A 21,119-nucleotide genomic window follows, 5' to 3' on the forward strand; every position below is an offset into this window, starting at 1 on the left:
GTTCCACTGTGGTCTCGATCTCCTGACCTTGTGTTCCGCCCGCCTCGGCCTCCCAAAGTGCTGGGATTACAAGCATGAGCCACCGCAGCCGGCCTGATTTGCTTTTTTCACTTAAATTAGTATAGATAAGTTCTCATTAAATAGTCTTTGAAATATGAGGTATTTTAAATGCATGCATGTATCACTTTGGATGGATCTATATTATATCTCTCACTGCTATCGAACTAATGCCCTGTTGCTGGATATGTAAGACATGCCTTATTTTTTACTATTGTGATGTGATGAACATCCTTACACATGAACTTCTATTTAGTTCTTTGGGATAAATTCCTAGAATTATTATTACCAGTACAAACTAAAGTTGGAGGTCACTGATCCCGGAAGTTTGTTTACTGCTCTTTAAAGGCTATAGTTTATTCCTCTCCTTCCTCCCAACATCCTTGTCCTATCTCTCAGTTTTATTTATGGAGAAAATATTTTTTACTGCATTTTACCATTACCCAAATAGCAAGGATTCTGTCATACTAAGGAGGAGAAAGTTGCCGTACATTTTCAGTTTAAACTATTATTATTATTTTTTTTTTTTTTTTGAGACAGAGTCTCACTCTGTCACCCAGGCTGGAGTGCAGTGGCACAATCACGGCTCATTGCAACCTCCACCTCTCGGGTTCAAGCGATTCTTCTGCCTCAGCCTCCCTCCCCAGTAGCTGGGACTACAGGCGCACGCCACCATGCTTGGCTAATTTTTTTTTAAATTTTTTTAATTTTTATTTTTAGTAGAGATTGGGTTTCACCATATTGACCAGGCTGGTCTCAAACTCCTGACCTCGTGATCTGCCCGCCTCGGCCTCCCGAAGTGCTGGGATTACAGGCGTGAGCCACCATGTCAGTTTAAACTCTTTAGTGGGCCACCCAGTATCCTCTTTGAAATCAGTGGAAGAATAAATCTATGTATTTGGCACATCTGCACGTGGATTTCATCTCAGGACAGATACGTTTATTGGCCCAAATGGCCAGTGGTGGCTGCCCATTGGCTCAATGCAGGGAGGTTATGTACGTTAACTTCCTTGAGGAAACATTTTCTGTGTTTTAAGGGAAAGACTTAAAAATGAACACATGAGAAATGTTGCCCCTGTCCCCTGTCTCTGAAAGTGCCTTCTTCCTTGTCAGAAACGATCTTTCCTGAACCCATAATATTATCGTAGTGCCAAGGACCTGTCCTCACTGTTGTTCTCCCTGAGATTTTCGCCAACTGGCCATCCTCCTTCCTACAGTCACTGTTGCCTTTCATTCTTTGTGTTTCCCCAAATTGATGGCCTTGCTAATCTCTTTCCTTATGATATGCTATAGGTGATCTCTGCTGAAATTCTTTGATAGACAGAAATGGAAACACAAGAAAAAATGGTCAAATAAACCAATTTTGTATGAATTGCTAACTTTAATTTAGTACTTTCAGTCCATGTTTCAGCGAAACTGGCTGTGGTTTAGCAGCAACTTTCTAGACCGTGCCTGTGAACATTTTGCTACATAAATAACAGGAACAGGAGGGCCTGCTTTGCATTGTTGTCTTTTCTTCTGATCTCTACAACCACCATGTGTTTATTCAGATGTCAGCCCATTTGATTGACCAAGTTAAGGGCAACTGATTTTAATCAAGTGTTTTTCAACCGTAGAGACTCTTTTTTCCAGTGCTTACTTGTTGTCCCGCAGAACCTGTAGCAAAGGGTTTACAGTGGCCTTCTGTGAGTCCTGTGCAGAACTCATAGGTGTTCTCTGTGCAGAACTCACAGAAGGCCACACTGCACTCACAGAAGGCGGTCCCGAGGCCTGCCTGCCTGCCATCTCAGCAGCTAAGAGGTCCCAAATCACATAAAAACTTGCCAGCAGAGTAATTTTCCAGGAACAGAAAGATTTCTTGCATCTGTAGAACTAGAGGGCACAGGACCCATTCTTTGACCGGGCCCTGGGAGCTGTTTGTTGTCTTGTGAATTGCCCATGGAAGAAAAATCAACAGCTGAGAGTTCCTGAGTGTTTGTAGAGCAAAAATGGGCAAATCCATTCAGACTGGACTAGGATTATCTTGGAGGAGACAAAAATTGCCAAAAACCTCTCTCTTTTTTTACCCTTAATGTAGTTCAGAAATAATTTTCAACCTCTCTGATTAATGATAGAATGCAAACATTTGCTAAGTAGAGATGCAAGCATATTGCTAAGCCCACTTAAATTTTCCGGATAATTCATTATTCATAGATTCAGTCCACTGGCTTCTGTAATGGACATGAACATTTTCAGGAATTGTCTTATGGTATCCAGGGAAAATTCAGGAGTTTATGTTCACGGTGAAAAATTCCCTGTAGACCTGTATAGAGCTCCTTACAGAGTCACTGTGGTCATTTCTCACTTTGAAAAACATCCCAATGTGGTTCATTCAGAGGATTGTAGTTTCAGGTCCTCAGATTCCTTCCCTGTTAAGAAAAATCATGGTGAAAAGACTCCATCTCCATTGGATTATGTATAAAAGAATCTTGGTAGGTTAACGGTATGGAACTAGAGCTCTTATCTCCTTACCATTTAATGTGACTGTGGCCAAATGCACTGAATCCAGATACATTAAAATGATCAAACATATGGATTAATAAATTCCAAGCAATGTTAGACCCACATTTGTCAATGTTTTATACAATTCAAAATACAGACAGTAACTGGGGGTGTTTGGTTCTTGCAGCGTTTTTTTGTCCTGGATAATGGAATGTTAAAGTATTCAAAGGCACCACTCGATGTAAGTAGCACACAGGACATGTTTCAAAGATTGATTTCGAATTCTGCTTGAAGTGAGTAAACACTGTAATTGTACAAGCCTTGTGCCATAGTTACCGGCTTTGTGTATGTCTGGGCCTGTAAGATTTCACAAGCTCCCAAGCCTCCATGTTCTAAAGTGTGTCAACCTAGTGCATGAAGATTTAACTATTTTGATGTGTGTTATTAAAAACAGAAGCTTAAACCTTAAAAGTGACTCATGAGTAAAATCACCTTCCGTCACTTGGAGAGAAAACGCAAATGGGCTTTTTTCCTCCATCTCCCGGTAAACTCTGCTTTATGTGTGCTGCTTTGTTCTTGTCAATGTCCTTTTAAAAACTATCTTACAAATTTTATTTCTACATCATACATCTTTTTATCTTGGAGATCCCAATTCACAAAAATTATTTCAAATTGTTTTTATTTAGTATACAAAGGAGTAGTTTGCATGTAACACTGGAAAATTCTTTCCTTCATCATTGTGGTGTAAGGAAAGTAACAGAAGGCTCAGGTTTCAGTTTTGTCCCCATCCCTGCCATTGAATCAGCCATGTCCTTGATCAGAGGAGCAGCCAGAAGGAAAAGCCGGCTGCTCCCTGCTTTCTGGTCCCAGCTGCCCCGTTCTGCCCCAGCAGCTGTCTGCCAGCTGATTACTCAGGGATGTTCTGGGTTATACGTCAAAGATTGACCGCAGTTATTTTAGGACCACTAAAGATGTCCTTTTGGGAGAATATAAGCTGTGCAATCTAGAATTATGAAGAATTAGTATTACATTCTATGCCAAAACTGGAATAAGATGAATAGTCTTATTTATAAAAAGTGACGTGAAGTCACTGCAACATCAACTATCCTAGAACCTAATCCATAGAACCTTAACTATTTTCTGTTTGTTAATGAGGTACATGTAGTATTCCACTTCCCGTAGATAAGTTAAAGGTTACGTTGAATTCACTTAAATCCAGTACAGAAACATCAAATCATATATCCTTTCAGCCTATTAACTAGTCTTTTGATTTCAGATTCAAAAAGGAAAGGTCCATGGGAGCATAGATGTCGGACTCTCAGTCATGTCAATTAAAAAGAAAGCTCGAAGAATAGACCTTGACACAGAAGAGCACATCTATCATTTGAAGGTGAAATCACTTTTCAACAGTTTCTCTACCATTATCAGGGGAAACCACTTGCCTACACCAGTGGTAGGCAGGAGAGTGATTTTACAACTACTCTGTCCTCTTGTTCATTGTTTTAGGTGAAATCCCAGGACTGGTTTGATGCATGGGTCTCCAAACTGCGACATCATCGGTTGTATCGTCAGAATGAAATTGTGAGATCACCAAGAGATGCTAGTTTTCACATATTTCCTTCAACGTCCACAGCTGAATCCTCACCAGCTGCTAATGTTTCTGTAATGGATGGAAAGGTATGACTTTGTTCTATAAAAACCAGCCTGAAAATTGCTTCGAAAATTATGCAAATTTTGGCCAGGCACAGTGGCTCACGCCTATAATCCCAGCACTTTGGGAGGCCAAGGCGGGTGGATCACCTGATGGCCAGGAGTTCGAGACCAGCCTGGGCAACATGGTGAAAACCCCATCTCTACTAAAAACACAAAAATTCGTCAAATGTGATGGTGCATAGCTGTAATCCCAGCTACTCGGGAGGCTGAGGCAAGAAAATTGCTTGAACCTGGGAGGCAGAGATTGCAGTGAGCCAAGATTGTGCCACTACTGAACAGCCTGGGCAATAGAGCAAGACTGCATCTCAAAAAAAAAAAATAAAATAGAAAAGAAAATTATGCAAATGCATAACTGAGTCTCACTTGGGAAAACCAGAAAGAGGAGGTTTGCTTTGTAAACTAACACTCAGAAGACAACAGTGACATTTGGCATGAAAGTTAATTGCAAGTATAAATTAGGCAGAAATGTGGATCACCAAGAGAATTAGAAGTTATTTTTCTTTTATGAACGGACTATCTTCTAACTTTATGTGGCTTTGTAGGAATACTAGGAAGTACGTAAACATTTATTTAATCAACATTCAGAAATCAGGTGCCTTCCTGGATGGTAATAAGAAAACCTCAGCCTTGAAAATGAAACTTGCTTTTGTGTCTTGACCTATAATGTATACATGAGAGGCTATCGCATTTCTTCATGAAGTAATTACATGTGAGCTCAAGAATGTGACAATAATATAAGTAGTAGCCTATTTAAGTGATCAGGCACTGTGTTAAGCATTTGGCACTCATTCATCTCTAATCTTTCGAATAACCAAAGTTCAGAGACAGTAAAAAATTTGTCCAGAAGTGACATAGCCATTAAACAGCTGAACCAGGATCCAAGCCCACATCTGTTTCCAAAGTCAGTGCCCTTTCCATTTTTACCAGGTACCAGACTAAGGGAGGCTGACCTTGTTCTCTGGGCTGAAATGAGAGTTCACTTCTGTGTTGACGAAAAGCAAGAGATGTTGTTTGTTAAAAAAAATCAAGGTTAAGTCAACAGGCAGGGAAACAGCTGTTTCTGCCTTTGATTCAATAATTAAGTTTCCTGAAACCGAGCCCCACTGCACTGCGCAGGGGTGCTCACCTTCACATTTGGCACCGGAAATTGAGGGCAGAGAGGGTGAGGAAGCTGGCTGCCACAGTACATTGTGTTCAAGAACGTTCCAGTGAAGATTCTGCTTTTCTTTGTTTGCTTACACAGGAATGTATGTCATACATACATCCAAGTTTCCTTTGCAAACCATTGAAAAACCTCATAGAGTAACTGCAATACTAACCAAATCAGATTAAATGAAACATTACTATATTCAGTTTTTGTTATTTTAATCGCAATTTTTGATAGATCCTATTAACGATATTAAAATTATCTCAAACCTTACATTACTTATTTATTTACTTATTTATTTATTTCTGAGACAAAGTCTCTGTCACCCAGGCTGGAGTGCAGTGGTGTGGTTTTGGCTCACTGCAACCTCCTCAACCTCCTCCTCCTGAGTTCAATTGATTCTCCTGCCTCAGCCTTCCGAGTAAGCTGGGATTACAGGTGCCTACCACCACACCCAGCTCATTTTTAGTAGAGACAGGGTTTCGCCATGTTGGCCATGCTGGTCTCAAACTCCTGACCTCAAGTGATCTGCCCACCTCGGCCTCCCAAAGTGCTGGGATTACAGGCGTGAGCCACCACACCTGGCCTTAAACCTCACATTATTCCATTCTGGTTGCAGCCTTGCAAGGACTACTTAATTATCTTTTTTCTAGGAATAGGGTGTTGGATTAACCCTAATACCAACCAGTTCTGAAATAAAAAAGGGGACAAACCATCTGGTCAGGGCGTCAGGAAGGTTGGGAACTTACAGATGCCCAAGATAGTGCCGAGTTTCTCTGGCCTCCTGTGTTCTCACCAGAGGGCAGACTGAATCCTAGATTTAGTCCTTGTTAAATGAGAAATGTATTCCAAATAGATCTTTAAAAAATATGAATTTTTAATTCTTTGGTTCATCCAGCTTCTGCCTACATCATGGGCACAGAGTATTGATGAAAATACTTTATCTCTTATTTATTAAATTATTAAAATATTTATTAAATTTATTGATGAAAATATATTATTTTCATCCCTTATTTGTTAAATAACTTGGGTGATATCTGAGAATGGAAGACTAAAATCAAATCCTCCTCACTGTTTGCCTTGAAATAAGAAAGCTCTTCAGCACTGGTTTTCAAAACAGATTTATTGGTCTGGTTAATGACATACCTCTAAGATCTGCTCGGTGAAAGATTTCCATTACATTTATCAAAATGCAATAAAGAGTGAAAAGAGCTTTTTATCACTTTGCCTGTCTTCTACATATCAAATTATGAGACTCCTGAATGTTAATTAGTTTGTGGCCCTCTGTGAGTAATAAATAAGCCTGGGTTTGCTAAGAATGTGCATCATTCACTTTGTAATGATTTAGAAGAGACACAATTCAGTTGTAGTTGGATATTAAAGTCAATTATGAAGTTTTAAAATTATTTCAATTTTTTAAGAAATAAGTTTCTTCTTTTTTCACTGTTTCCTGCAGTCACCTTAGTATCTATTTACTTAATACAACTTTCACTTATTTCACATAAAATCTTTTTAATGAAAAGTCTATAGATAATAACTTTAATGGAAAGCTATAGATGATAACTTGCCAAGACTGCCTTTTTATAAATAATTTCCAATATGAATTCAAGGCATTGCAAAGTTGCTTACTGGTGGATAATGTATTTAGGGATCACATGTGGTTGAGGAGACCTCGAGTGGTCATAAGGGTACAGAAATCTTTTGGAAAGGAAAGACCTTAAATCATGAGTTAAGAGTACTGCAGTAAGGACACTGCAAATACAATTTACTGAGCGATTAAAAATTACTGGGAATTTGAGTGGCAGGTCCTTGTGATTATGAGATACAACACACTTAAATGTTGTCCTTCATTGAATGATGGAGATGGCAGCTTAATGAGGGGCTGTTGTCTAGGAATGTTGCCCTCACTGGGCACAAACCACATTTAGCCAAGAGGCTTCTTCCATGTTTTGAGTGTGCATTTTCTTCCTCTCTTTGTTACTACAGCTTTGAGGATACTTGTATTTTTTTAATCATTGAAATGTACTGTTTCATAACCATACAATTCATCTTTGTTTGCCATAGATGCAACCAAACAGCTTTCCATGGCAGTCCCCTTTACCATGCAGCAATAGCCTCCCTGCAACCTGCACGACCGGCCAGAGTAAGGTGGCAGCCTGGTTACAGGACTCGGAAGAGATGGACAGGTGTGCAGAAGGTTAGTTCTTGCCCAGTGTGGCCTGAGAGTAAGCCAAAACCAAACAAGAAACAAAACCTAAAGAGGTGAATTATGAGTGCTACATCTTTTACCCTGATTGCCTTGATCGTCTTGACCTTTCCTTGCTCTTTCTTCCCCTTGTTCTTATTTTTATGCACCAGCTCTTTCTCTCTGCCATGACTCGGGCTCCTTACCTGCCAGTTCTCTTGCACCCTCACAGCAGTTGAATCTGGTTCTTGCCTTTCCCCTGACTTCTACCCACTTCAGCCGTCTCTCCTTGTCTTTTCACCAGTTCCTTCTGGCTTCTTTAGCTCCTGGATCCTGGGGCAGTCACACAGAGGAGTAACTCCCAAGGAGGAGCCTACTCTGCCCACGGCCCCAGAATCACTGCTCTGTCGTCCTCACTAGGTCACTTCCGCAGCTGCCTTCTCTGCTGCTGTGTCTTGCCCACGGAGCAGGTGTATGTTTCCTGACAACTCGGCAATAAATGGCAAAGTTGTAAAATGCTGCATCTTATATCCACAGTTACCTGTTAGTGTGCTCCACTGTGGATCAGTGATTCAATATTCTGAACCAATACCTGCTTCCCTCATACTGCCATCTCTGAGCCTCTTCATCTCTTCTTACCTTCACCTTCCTCGTAATTAGCCAGAGCACAATGGTTCAAGCTTGATCTACAGACCATTTCCATTCTATGAGACAGTTTTCATTTGACCTTCAAAACTGAGAAAAACAAGGGCAATGCAGACAGTGTTTAATAAGGCTCAATTAGTTTATTTTTAGACGATCCTAAGATGATATTGGGCCTATTTTTTCAAATTATTTTTTCTTATAAAATTATAATATAAGTAGATATCAGATCACTTTTTTGTGTTCTCATTTAAAAAAATTAAAATTTGGTAATCTATGTTAGTCCTCCAACCAAAAGAATTTTTTCTTATTCTAGGAGCATGTGGACTCAAAGTATGCAGCATTTTTTGTCATTTTTATCAGCCTTCTGATACACTCACATCCCAGACTTTATGTGAAAGTATGATTTCCTCTCTTTCTTATTGTAAATAATAGAAGTGACAAAGAATGATGTAGCATGGTCCAGGTGAAGGCTCTAGCAGGGTGATGAGACATAGCACAATAAGTATTTCTTAGAGACCATTTCTGGCTTTCATAGAACTTTCTCATCTACCATCTCAGTAAGCAGGTAGGAGAGCTAGATACTACTATCACCATTTGACAGATAAGGAAACTACAACTGAAAAATCTAAATTGATGTCTCCTTACACTTAGTTTTGAGTCCTAGGCCTTAAATTGTATTATTCACAAAGTTCTGTTTTCATTCTGTTAGAAAAAGGGTGGATATAATTTAGATGGTTTTCAGCCCCAATTCCAGATTTCTATGTTTATATAGCACCATTTATATAGAATAATCACAATTATTAGGGAGTATGAGTGTAATATTTCCTGGATAGAAAGCTCAAAATGAAATTTTTAGCAACTGACCACAAAAATAAGAAAAGTAACTCAATATTCTTTTTTTTTTTTTGAGACAGAGTCTCGCTCTATTGCATAGACTGGAGTGCAATGGCGCCATCTCGGCTCACTGCAACCTCCGCCTCCCTGGTTCAAGAGATTCTTCTGCCTCAGCCTTCCGAGTAGCTGGGATTACAGGCACCCACCGTCATGCCTGGCTAATTTTTTGTATTTTTGTAGAGACTGGGTTTCACCATGTTGGCCAGGCTGGTCTTGAGCTCCTGACCTCAGGTGATCCTCCCACCTCTGCCTCCCAAACTGCTGGGATTACAGGCATGAGCCACTGCACCCAGCCCAATATTCTTGACTGTGTTTAATTTCACATATTAAAGGTCAGGGTTTTTTTAAAGAGTGATATTTTATTATATAGATTTTTAAATTTCTCTTGTTCTAAATGCATCAAAAAATTTAAAAGAAAACTGAAAGTCATTTCTTCATTCTAAATGTTAATTCAGACAGAATGAGTTGATGTCCAGGTGATGATGATATTGCTGGACCAGTGAATGCACTTTGAAAATCTGATTTGTTTAATATAATGTCTCTAAGAAATTTTAAAGTCATTCATTTCAACATTGTTAGTGAGCTAAATTATAGAAAATATGTTTAACTGATTCTGTATTCCATCCTATTTTTCTGAACTTGATTTTAACGCTACCCAAATTCCAGATAACCATCTTCTAAAGCATGTTAGGGGAGCAGGTAGACAAGCTCCTAACAATGAAACCACAGGACTGCTGAAGTTCACTCGAGTGTGCTTCCCATGTGGCAAAAGCTATCAGAGCAGAAAAGGGATCACACACAATGTGACTGGGAGTTTCATGGTTTCCGCACTAATAGCTGTTAACTTATAAGAGTGAGCTTTGAAATATAATCAATGGTTTTTGGTTCTGCACCAGAAAAGGGTCTGTTTTGTTTCACCTGCCAGTATGTTCATCATATAAACATGGATCTGCCTACTCATATTTGCCATAATTTGCATTGAACCTTTTATTACCATCACAATCGCTCCCTACCCAATTTTAACATATTTTTATTTCTGATTTCTTATTAGATCTTGCACATTGCCAGTCAAACCTTGTGGAACTTAGCAAACTCCTGCAAAATTTGGAAATACTTCAGAGAACTCAGTCAGCACCTAACTTTACTGACATGCAGGTATACATATTCCTGCTGGTGGTGGAAGGACTTAGGATATTAATTTATAATCTTTATTGGGTTGTTCTATGAATATATAAGGTAACATTTAAAGATAAATAACTACAATACAGACATTCGTTTATATTCTGGAGTTATTTTTAATATTTTTGAATCTCAGTGTCAGTGTGTTAATTAAGATGATTATTTTAAAACATTTTACATTTAAATACACACTAACCAGAAGAAATACATTCAGTATCTGAATTATTCTTCCATGTTTGTGTCCTATTAGAAATGGTAGCTTTGAAGATATGCTTTAGATTCTCTCAGAATTATTACTATCTTTTCATATAGAAAACAAAGCTAAAGATTTCTAATCCTGTATTCAGGTTGTTTATCAGAAAAATATATTTTATAATTAAGTTCTTGTTTCTGCTTTTTAATGCCCACTATGTGTCTGATATGCCTTTCTCTCCTGGCTGGTTTGCTTATAGGCTCTAACAATGATCCTTTAGTAACTTGCTGTGCTCTTGTCTATGCCTGTATCATCTGTGTGAACTTAATAATACTTTGTTGCTTTTAACTATTTGTGCAATGTAGGCTAACTGTGTAGATATTTCAAAGAAAGACAAGCGGGTCACAAGACGATGGAGAACAAAAAGTGTCAGCAAAGATACAAAAATACAACTGCAGGTACAGATTTTACTTTTCCTTCATTCATGTTTCTACATACTTTTAAAGTACTAGTCTTTATACATCAGTTTATGGGTGTCAGATTGAAAGGGCAACTTAACTGCTTTAAAGCCAGCACGTTTCAAACTGTTACATTATCTAAAATAGTGGGAAATCTCTATATTTTTCTTACTCTGGCATAAGTGAGAAGGATTTAAAAGAAAGGTTAAAATTATACAATATGTGTTCAAAATGGCATTTTTATTCTCGATTATAGCCTTTGAACCATTAAGATATATTTTAACAAAAAGTTACCTTAAAAATCTAGATTAAAAATCTAGTGCATTATAATGGACACTCATATAAAAATATTAGATTTTAAAAGGGGCTTTTATGTGTCAGCTTTGTCCAAATGTTTTCTGTCAAGAAAAAGTGTAGGAGGTTCAATAGATTAGAAATCAACAAACCCAGATTCTAGTCTAATCACTGTGATTTTCTGACAGTATAATTTCGTACATTTCTGTTAAATTTCCCGAGCTTTTGTTTGCTCCTGGGTAAAGTGATAGAGTTTATTTAATAAGCTCTGAATTCTCTTTCAACTCTAAAATTCTATGATCCTACAAAAATAGATATTATTTGGCTTTCAACAATCACCTTAAAATCTGAACTAAATTCTTAATAGCTTGTAATAAATGTACTTGAAATTTATTTGAAATAAATTACGTATTTGAAATGAGTAACATTTTTAAAGTAAGATCCTTTTATATTATTGTGTTGCAGTGATTCAAAATATGGTAGATTATGTCATAAACCATATTACTTTCAGATCTTTAAACTAGAATCTCCATTATTATCATCCTAAATGTATATTATAAATGGCCCTTGTCCTGTACAATCAAGATTAGACTTTATGATTTGGCTTTTTAAAATTATACTACAAATAAATTTATATTCTAATACAAAGGTTGAAAGAAGTACTTTTCAGAATTCTTCATTCCCTTCTGAATAATTAACAAAATAATTCTTCTCTAATTTGGCTTCATTAATAACATTCTTCATATTACGATTCTGACTGTGTAAATAACAAACTGTTGCTTTGCTTGCTAATCTGATGTATTTGAAAATAAATTTTCATAAGCACTAATACCCATGGTTTTTTATTTAGAACGTCTACATTCAATGAACACAACTTTTTGTGTTCCTTTGCTCAGTACGTTTCTGTATGTTTTCCCTTCTGTTCATAAAATTAATACTGTGGGGACAGATGTGCCAAGTGATTTCACAAGAAAATTACTCAAAATTGCTTTTGGCAGTTTTATTGGTTTTGAACTTGTGAGTGTCTAGTTTTGTTTGTTTGTTTAAGCATGGTGTCTGAATCAAAGCCAAGAAAAAGAATCATTTTTATAAGGAAAAGAATCATTCCTCTAAATAAAATAATTGAAGAAGGCCTGCATCACAAGAAAGAACACATACATTTGTTAATAGATATTGTTTTTATCTTTTGTCTGTAGTGTATGCTATTGACCACATTCTTGTTCAGAGCTGTTGTCTTGGACAGGCTGTTTCTCAGTGAGTTGTAGTGCAATGTTCCAGCTACCTTGCTGCATCTAGGAGCTCCACTGGAGACCCCGAAATCACTCTTTTTTTTTTTTTCTGAAGGACACAGAATGCAACTGGGAGTATACCACCTAGCCTCTCACTCAGCCTGTGGTTTTACATAGAAAAGTTATGAAGATTTTTTTGAGTCATCAGGAGAAAATGTCCAAAAAGCTAGAAAATATTCATTCATACTCCCGCCACATCTTTGGGTGGTTCATTTGTTTTTAAATTTTTATTTATGACATTTCACCTTGTTGTGATTTTGCTAAGGGTAATAAAATGGCCTTTGTAATTCTAGTTTAGTTATTTTTGAGTGAAATTGAAATCATCTCTCCCTCAAAGACACTCAAAGACAACTGCCTTTTCGAAGTGGGAGATTTAGCTCCAATTCCAAGAAGAAATAAATAGACAGTAAGGTGTTGATCATTCCCAGAGAAACTCCACTTCCACCTGGACTAAAACAAAAGGTATTTTAAGGGGAACACAGCAGAACTTGGTGCTATCCATGGACCTTTTCTGCTTGCCCAAACCAACAGTTCTTGCAGGAGCCTCAGGATACTCATTCTCTACTACTGGGAAGTTTCTCCAAGATTCTTCAAAATTCACACTTGGCTAGGGAATCATAAGTTCATCTAGGATGAGTATGACGACATGAAAATCTTTACTCAGTATTTTGCCTAGAGAGAGGCATAGCATCTAATTTTACTCTAGTGGATTAAAGATACCCACCACTTTCTCCTACCTCATACCCAGCTTTTTCCCTTCCTGTTTTAAATGTTTTGATCATCAGAATTCTATCTAATGAGTCCAAGTATTTGTTCTGAGTCAATGATCATCTCACCGCTTGAACTGCTTTCGCTGATGTTGCAGCCAATATGAGAGGCTCTCAAGCGGTGAGAGCTCATTTTCTGTCCCCTCTCTTCTTCATCACTAAGTACAACAGCCATTGTGAAGGTGCCCAGACCGTCCAGTGGTAGTGGTTGTGGTATTGTTGCTGCTGTTGTTGTTATCAACGTTGTGTTACTGAACTTTGTATTCAGTATTCCATAGTAGTTGTCATTTTGAAAAAATTATAAAATAGATCATTAAAAAAATTGACCGCAAGAAAGTAAAAATGAAAAACATGTTATACTGGATGTTTGATTGCTTATTCTTGTGTAGGTTAGATTGTGCTATTGATTTAAGTGAGAAGGTTAAATTCTAGACTGGTATGGCCATGTTTCTACTGGAAACTATTGGGTAGTTGGCCTCAGAAATCCACATTGTATAACTCATGAAGTCAGCATTTGTCCAAGAGGGTTCTGTGGAGATTGCCTTTTAGAAAAAAGGATTTCTTCTTGCCTCCTAAACTTCAAACTTTCCGGTTCGAATAAAAATCTCAGTACCATTATGCAGTAACAATTTGGCTGTGTTTTAAATGAAGTAAGAGGAAGGCAAGAAGGAAATGATTTTGAAAGAAAGAGCTGTTAGATCTCCTGTGTTGCTGATAATTTGAATACTAGATCCCTGGATGTTGAAGGGAATGAGGAATAGTAGAAAGTACATAGTAGCAGACAGATGATCTTATGTTGCTCCTGTGTAGCTGTCCTGCATCTCATAGATGCTCAAATTACACTGAAGGGTGAATATAAGTTCTTCGCCGTTTTACTATATTAAGTAGAAAGGATTTTGTCTAGAAAATTTTTTTTTGTGGAAAACAGATTATGTGTGTATGTATGTATGACAAACATATACATATATGTATGCAGAAGATTTATGAAGATGGAAAATAAATAAGATTGTAATTTTGGAACTTTTTTGAAGATTTAGAGGTAGAAAAATTTTAAATATTTTTCTGACATCCCAAAAAAACTAAAGCAGTCCTACTGGTTCTTCAATTTGGGCTGTTAGGAGATTCTAAGAAAGTATATCTTAATTATTTGGAAATGAAATTATTGCTCATGGCTGGGCAAGGTGGCTCATGCCTGTAATCCCAGCATGTCAGGAAGCCAAGGTGGGAGGGTCACTTGAGGCCAGGAGTTCAAGGCTGTGATGAGCCATGATCATGCCACAGCACTCCAGCCTAGGCAACAGAGTGAGACCCTATCTCAAAAAAGAAAAAAAAATATTGCTCACAACCTTGAGGTGTCAGGGTCTGTCAGATGGAGGCAAAATTGAATGATTAGAAGGAAAATATCATCATCCCTTAATCCCATCCACCAAGAGGAAGAAAACAAAATGAAAGAAAGCTGTAGGATTCTTCTACCGGTTTGTGCATAGGTGCACATTACTGAATGAAAACTGTGCTTTCAGGTTTTCCTAGTTGATTTTTATAGGCATTGTCCTTACCCACTGAGGAACTTAAGTTTTCTTTTCTGATCTTATGGGGTCTGGCATCTTCCTTGGAAAATTCTTAGACTTGAAAATCCCAGCACTCTTACTGATGTTGAGTCCCAGATAGTGAGCTATATAATAGGAGATTAAGTAGGAAGTTGAAGAACCCTCATACCCTTCACTTAACTTTTTTTCTTCCAGTAAGAAATTAAAAAAAAAAATTCTGTCTGGCCATTTGGAGGCTCTCATTACAACCTGTTCATTTTAGCCTTCCCACATTATTTAATCAGTTTTTCCTGAACTTACTTTTTCCTTGCTACCATTTATTGAATACCTTTTGACTTCATATAACATGATATCATATGAATAAAACAGTATGCATATTTATTTTACCTTAAAATTGCAGGCTGTCCATCAGCTTATAACTCCATCTCTTTTGGGGTGTGGGTTATAGTCAGCAAATAGAATTCAGGTGTTTGAGTAATGAGAATGATGAACATTTCTCATAGTATGAATGCCCCTGTGAGCTCTTTTCGATGCTGATTTAAGAAAAGTCGACTTCAGTTAAAAACTCTCCCTCTCCTTGTCTGATTATCTTTCATCCCTCCCATCTTCCATCCTTTCCTCCCCCGTCCTGTGTTTCCTCCCCTCTTCTCTTCTCCCATTCACTGTCAGGAAGGGCCACCTGCGAAGGGCCAGTTCAGCACAACTCGGCGCCGGCAGAGGCTAGCGGCAGCAGTGGCTACAACAGTGAGTGGATTTCAATCTCAAGTGGAAGTTTAATAAGAATGAGAACCTGTGTACGAGGGTGACCCCCCTGTCCTGATGGTGCCACTGGTGTGTGATGGCATCACCTGTAGCCCAATCATGGCAGCACAGCTTTCGCATGTTCTCTGGCTGTCTTTGCATGGCAGGAGTTGAACACGGGTATTCCTTTTTATAATGGAGAACTATTATATAATCTAGTTCTTTTACTGTACATGAAGACATAATTTAAGTCAAATTTGCAAAATTGAGTACAGTGCCCCATGATGTGAGCTTTCCTTAAATTATATATCTTTTTCTTTTTTACCATACTGATATTGGAACTTTTGCTAACTGATTTCTCTTTTCCTAAGAAAAGTCATGTTACTACAGACATAAATTGTGCTTTTTTTTGTAGCAGTGTGACTATTTGAAAAGGATGTGAGAATAAAGAAATGAGAGGGTAAGAAAAGGTGAATTTTGCTGTCATCTCTAAATTGGCTACCAAAGTTACACTTAGCAAGGGAAAATTGTTTTCTGAAAAGAATATTGACATGAAAATTAGAAACTGTAGTGTGGAAATAACAAAAAAAGACAGTTTTATGGTATTTAAATCTGTATCTAGAGCTTTTTTTTTCTAAGAGAAAATAGAATGGATATAAGGAGAGTAGAGAACATATCGAGGTAGATAAGGCAAATGGATAGTGAATGACTTGTCTACAGAACATAAAATAGAGTATCAAAACACAAGAACTCCTTGCTGGATAAAAGCCAATTATAATATTTGTTTAATCATGAGCACCTATGAACTTCTTAAAATATAGATTACTGAGTTCATAGCAATCATAGATGTTAGTTTTTTGGCTATTAGATAATATTTCCTTAATTTACAACAGTCTTGCTGTCACTAAGGGTGGAATGTATTTTAAGACTAGAATTGCTGAAAAAGTATGAGAAAGTTTTGGCTACATTACAGGAGAGTGGATGCTGGTATGAGGATTGGTGGCTTTCTACTTTATGATTAGTAATTGGCTTTTGCCTTATATCTGGGTGTTTAGACTGAGAAACAAATTTGCTTTTGATTATGAAATGAACCAGTGACTTGGAATTTATTAGGGAACTGACTCTTAAACTCACAGTTTTGTAAACATTTGAACAAACAAATTATCGAAATAGCTTTCATGATCCATGTATATCTTATGCATGTATTCAAATGCAGATGTATAAATCCCGTGACACTGATGTGGTAACAGATTCTGACAATAGATGCACATATAATCAGTTAAATATTATTAAAGGTAATTTTCCACTTATAAAATTAAGAAATACACATGGTTATTAGAGAGAGAACAACAACTTAGTATGGAAAGGAACAGTCCATCATTTTATGAAAACACTGTTTTCTTAAGCAATATACATCTAAGATGGCATGCAGAGAAGTGATTCTATCTCTTCTGTGTTCATTTTTTAAATTGCAGATACATACGGTGAATATAATAAAACTGAGATTAGTACCTATTTGAATAGAATGGGTTTATATTTTTAAAATTGGGAGCAGAAGAGAAAAAGCCTTTAAAAGAAGAAATCATTAATGCCCACCTCCCAGGGTAGCTGTGACTATAGAAGTTACGAGAAAAACTTAGCGGCATGTAGTAAGAAAGCTACTGGCAACATTTAATAAGGTATTCAGGAATAACTAGGGGGACTGGCTACTCCAGGATCTATAGCTTTGTCTACATACCAAAATGCAGCAACATCTAGCAGATGTTTCAGAAATTTATTCTTGATGACTCTTAGCACTAGCATTCAGAATAGCCAACTCACAGCAGCAGCCAGACCCAACAGAACAGGAGACTGGAAAAAGAGAAATATACTGGCTCTTCCCCATGGCAGAACACTGAGGATCCCAATGCAGTCAGTACCCTCAAAGAATCCCTGTACACATAGTGCAGAATAGCAACAGCAGGAGACTTTTCCCACTGGCTTGATGAGTCCTGTAAGCATAGTATCTATCTTAGACCTACTGTGTAGACTTTCATGTCTACCATTGCTGAATTTCACTGTCAGCAACTCCATTGTCAACTCATTTCACTTTTGACTTCTTCATGGACAGGAGTTAAGAGCATCTCCTAATGTCCCCATTCCAAACTTCAGTTCTTGCTACCAGAATATTCTAGGATCAGGCTTCCCTCCTTTCACAGGACTTCAAGAAAGCCTTGGATTTGTTTCCTGCACAAGGTAGAAAGGCCCAAATTGAGTGTTGAGGGTTCTCAGGTATAAACATGGAGAGCTGTAGGCAGCTCCCACTCCAACCATCACTGACAGAGAAACCAGTTACCACTTAGTTTTTGAATCCCATAATACCCAAATTGATGAATAAAAAGCTGAGTAAATAAGTCCCCAGTCTGAACAGATATTTAATTAGGGTTAGATTAATACATCCCAATTTGTATTCTCAATTTCATTTCATGAAGTCCTCAATTAAAATGGCCCACTCACATACCTCTTTTTAACAAAAGAAAGTATACCAATATATAAAGATTTTCAGTCAGAAGTATATGCAAATTAGTTCTCAATTTCCCAGGGAACCATCTGATTGCAATTTGAATGGAACATTCAAGTCTCTTTCCCTATGGGTAATATGCAAAACCACTTTTACTGTTTTAATAGCCAATTTAAGTTTCCATTATGTTCAAAATATAAATTTGTAACTTATGTTTTTATTCTCAGCATCTGACCCCAACATTTAATAGAGAAATAATAATTTATCTCAGGGACAAGTCTGGGTCCTTCCTGGACTCCCTGGATTTTCACTGCATAATGGCCTCCTATACAAGCTTCCCAGCAACTCTCATGCCCCCATTCCTCACCTGCTTGCGAGTCCTTGGAATGTTGAGGGCACCTGAATGCAGATAAAATCCTTTTCCATGATTCTCAACATATTACCAAAGACCCGCATTTATTTTTTTTAATGCTGTTCTAGTTCCTTATATCAGAAAACTGTATCATTAATTCTGAAAACTCCCAGATCTACCTATTTTTTCCACTCACAGTCTCTCCCTATGACATCCTAATCTCCAGCAAATTTTCCATGGAGTCTGTGTCCCTCAATGGGCTGACTGCTCTTTCTAGATTGAGCATCACCACAGTTAGGGTCAGAACTTCCTTTCTCTATCTTCTGACATTCTGCCACATAAATACCATTCCTTTGTAGGTATCCTAAAAGGTCCTCAGTCCTTGTTATTATTAAGTTACCTGGACAGGATTCCAGCAGAGTATTGAACCCCAGCACTCCATTTTCTTAAATGGCTTATTGGCCACTTCTGGGTCTCAAATCTAGAATAGCCAGAAATTTTCAGCCTGATAATATCGATAAACAAGCTGTTTAACAATCATCTCCCAGGCCAGTGTAGCCAAGTTCTCCAAAGAAGATGAGGTAGGGTTCCTTTGATAACTCCAGATACCAAATGCTTCAAATAACATATATTAACATGCTTAGCTTAGCTGAATTTGGGGGGAAAGCTTCATGCTCACTTTCTTCCCCAGTAAGTCCTGGATATCTTTTAAGAGAAAAAAATCCCTGCCAGGACAGTGCTGCCTCAGAAGGACGCTCTGTCTCAACTGCCCTCAACCTGCAGCTCACGCCAGATATTTTGGTTCTTTCCGTCTCTTCCATCTGTCCTCTAAATCCTCGGAGAAAAAGTGCCCTCTTCTCCTTCCCCCTTTCTCTCACCAAAAATGTTAGGAAGTTTAAAGCAAAAACCAAAAAATTAAAAAAGAACAGGTCCTGGCATACATATCCATCAGAAGGTAATGATTCCTTCCTCCCACAGCACATTCCCTGTTAGCTAGGGGGTGTGAATTATCCTATCAGTTACACAAAATTTCAACTTGTGGTGGAGTCTAAGAGTCTGGTTCTTGAAGACAATTGAATGCACGTCTTCGCAGTAAGAATTAGGGAGAAGTTGTTTGTGATCTGATTTGCAGGAAGAATTGGTATTTTCCTTTTCCAGGAATGTTTGGCTGACATTTGTAATGTTCAGGTAAAGCCTTCTTAAAGGGGAGGAAAAGGTGCTTTGCCTCCAACCATCAGGAGCCTAGTCCATATCCAGCCTGGGCAAGGAAGTACCTCTAGCCATGTGGAAAAATCTATAGTAATATGACTTTTTCTACTTACTGCTTCTCAGTATTGGCCAGTTCATGAGCCATGTGCATATATGTAATAGAGTTGTGTGTAACATACAAAGGTAAACCACAGTAATTTATATAATATATATTTCATTTACTAATATAAATTTTAATAAGTCAATTTCCAAAATAAGTGTGAGTCTCTTTAAGCCATTACTGTATTTCCTGTTAAGCCTGATTTGTTTTTTATTTAATGGCTAGAGTAAGTGAATCTTCCAGTATATGCATCTCTTGAATTTTCACAGGTTTAGTAAGATCCTGCTCCAGGCTCAGATAGTCCAGACTGTAAGAGAAGGTCAGCTACATCACAGTTCAGACTGCTGTTTTTCTGCCAGTTATTTTTGAGGTGCAAATATGAGTTCAGAGTTTAAGCTTGCCTGGGATTATGTTTTTTCTTCCTGTCATTCTATAGTTATTTCTCTCTGTAGCAGTGAAAAATCGGTGAGTTTGTGGCAGTTCTAAATCAACAATGGAAAATGAGACTCCCTCTTCCCACCCCAACTGCCTGCAAAATAAATGAGTACTGAGAGTCTCCAAGTGTGTTATCAGAGAAGAATCTATTATTTTGAAGAATGGGAGAGGTCTTTTCTGTGTAGGAGAATGTGAAACAATGCACTGTTGCTCTTTAATAATTTGTATCTTCCCCTTTCAGGTTCCTTTCAGTGCTACCATGTCACCAGTTCGCTTGCATTCCTCCAACCCCAACCTTTGTGCAGATATTGAATTTCAGACTCCCCCTAGCCACCTCACTGACCCTCTGGAAAGTTCAACAGATTATACAAAGCTGCAAGAAGAATTTTGTCTAATCGCACAGAAAGGTAACAACAAAAATAACGTGCCCTTTAAAGAAGCTCTCTTCTTTGATGAAAGAGTATCCTTTGTTCTTTTATCTTTGTCTTTGTGGTAATGATAGAAAGATTAAATGGTTTGATATAGTGGTTGAAGTTCTATATACAAAAATGCAACAGGACATGATGCTTGCCTGTTGGAAAATCACACATCACAGGTTTACAGTTTTGACTAAAGAAAAAGTGCCATGGGGGTGGGGATAAAAAAGCTGTTGTATACAATCCGGCAAGATACTGCTACTCAACATTTTTTTCAATGTCTCTTAGTTATCATTTAATATGTATTTATTGGTTCTCTTTAGATTCTGTTTATTTCTTTTTTTATTAAATACCACTCATTTATTGGACTTTACAATTTGTGGGTCGGGAATTCAGGCAGGGCTCAGCTAAGCAGGGAAGCCTCTGTGCCACATGTCTTTGACTAGCCCCAGTCACTAGGATTCGGCTGCAGGCTGAGCTGGGCTGAAAGACCCAAGGTAGCTTCCCTCCTGTGCCT

General features: G+C 37.8%; 1 protein-coding gene across 4 annotated transcripts in view; it reads left to right on the forward strand.

The window, feature by feature from the left end:
- OSBPL6 (oxysterol binding protein like 6) overlaps window positions 1–21,119 on the forward strand; it is a 209,065-nt gene that overhangs the window by 139,894 nt on the left and 48,052 nt on the right. For 3 of the 4 annotated variants that reach the window (XM_030802339.1, XM_030802340.1, XM_030802341.1), the window contains exons 6-13: window positions 2,726–2,779; window positions 3,815–3,928; window positions 4,045–4,215; window positions 7,463–7,595; window positions 10,174–10,277; window positions 10,860–10,952; window positions 15,519–15,593; window positions 20,428–20,593. In XM_030802339.1, coding sequence (XP_030658199.1) covers window positions 2,726–2,779; window positions 3,815–3,928; window positions 4,045–4,215; window positions 7,463–7,595; window positions 10,174–10,277; window positions 10,860–10,952; window positions 15,519–15,593; window positions 20,428–20,593 — 910 coding nt within the window. The remainder of the gene's footprint in view (window positions 1–2,725; window positions 2,780–3,814; window positions 3,929–4,044; window positions 4,216–7,462; window positions 7,596–10,173; window positions 10,278–10,859; window positions 10,953–15,518; window positions 15,594–20,427; window positions 20,594–21,119) is intronic. The other variant, XM_030802342.1, reaches the window with a different exon arrangement.

This window comes from Nomascus leucogenys, chromosome 22a (assembly GCF_006542625.1).
Source record: "Nomascus leucogenys isolate Asia chromosome 22a, Asia_NLE_v1, whole genome shotgun sequence".
NCBI lineage: Eukaryota > Metazoa > Chordata > Mammalia > Primates > Hylobatidae > Nomascus > Nomascus leucogenys.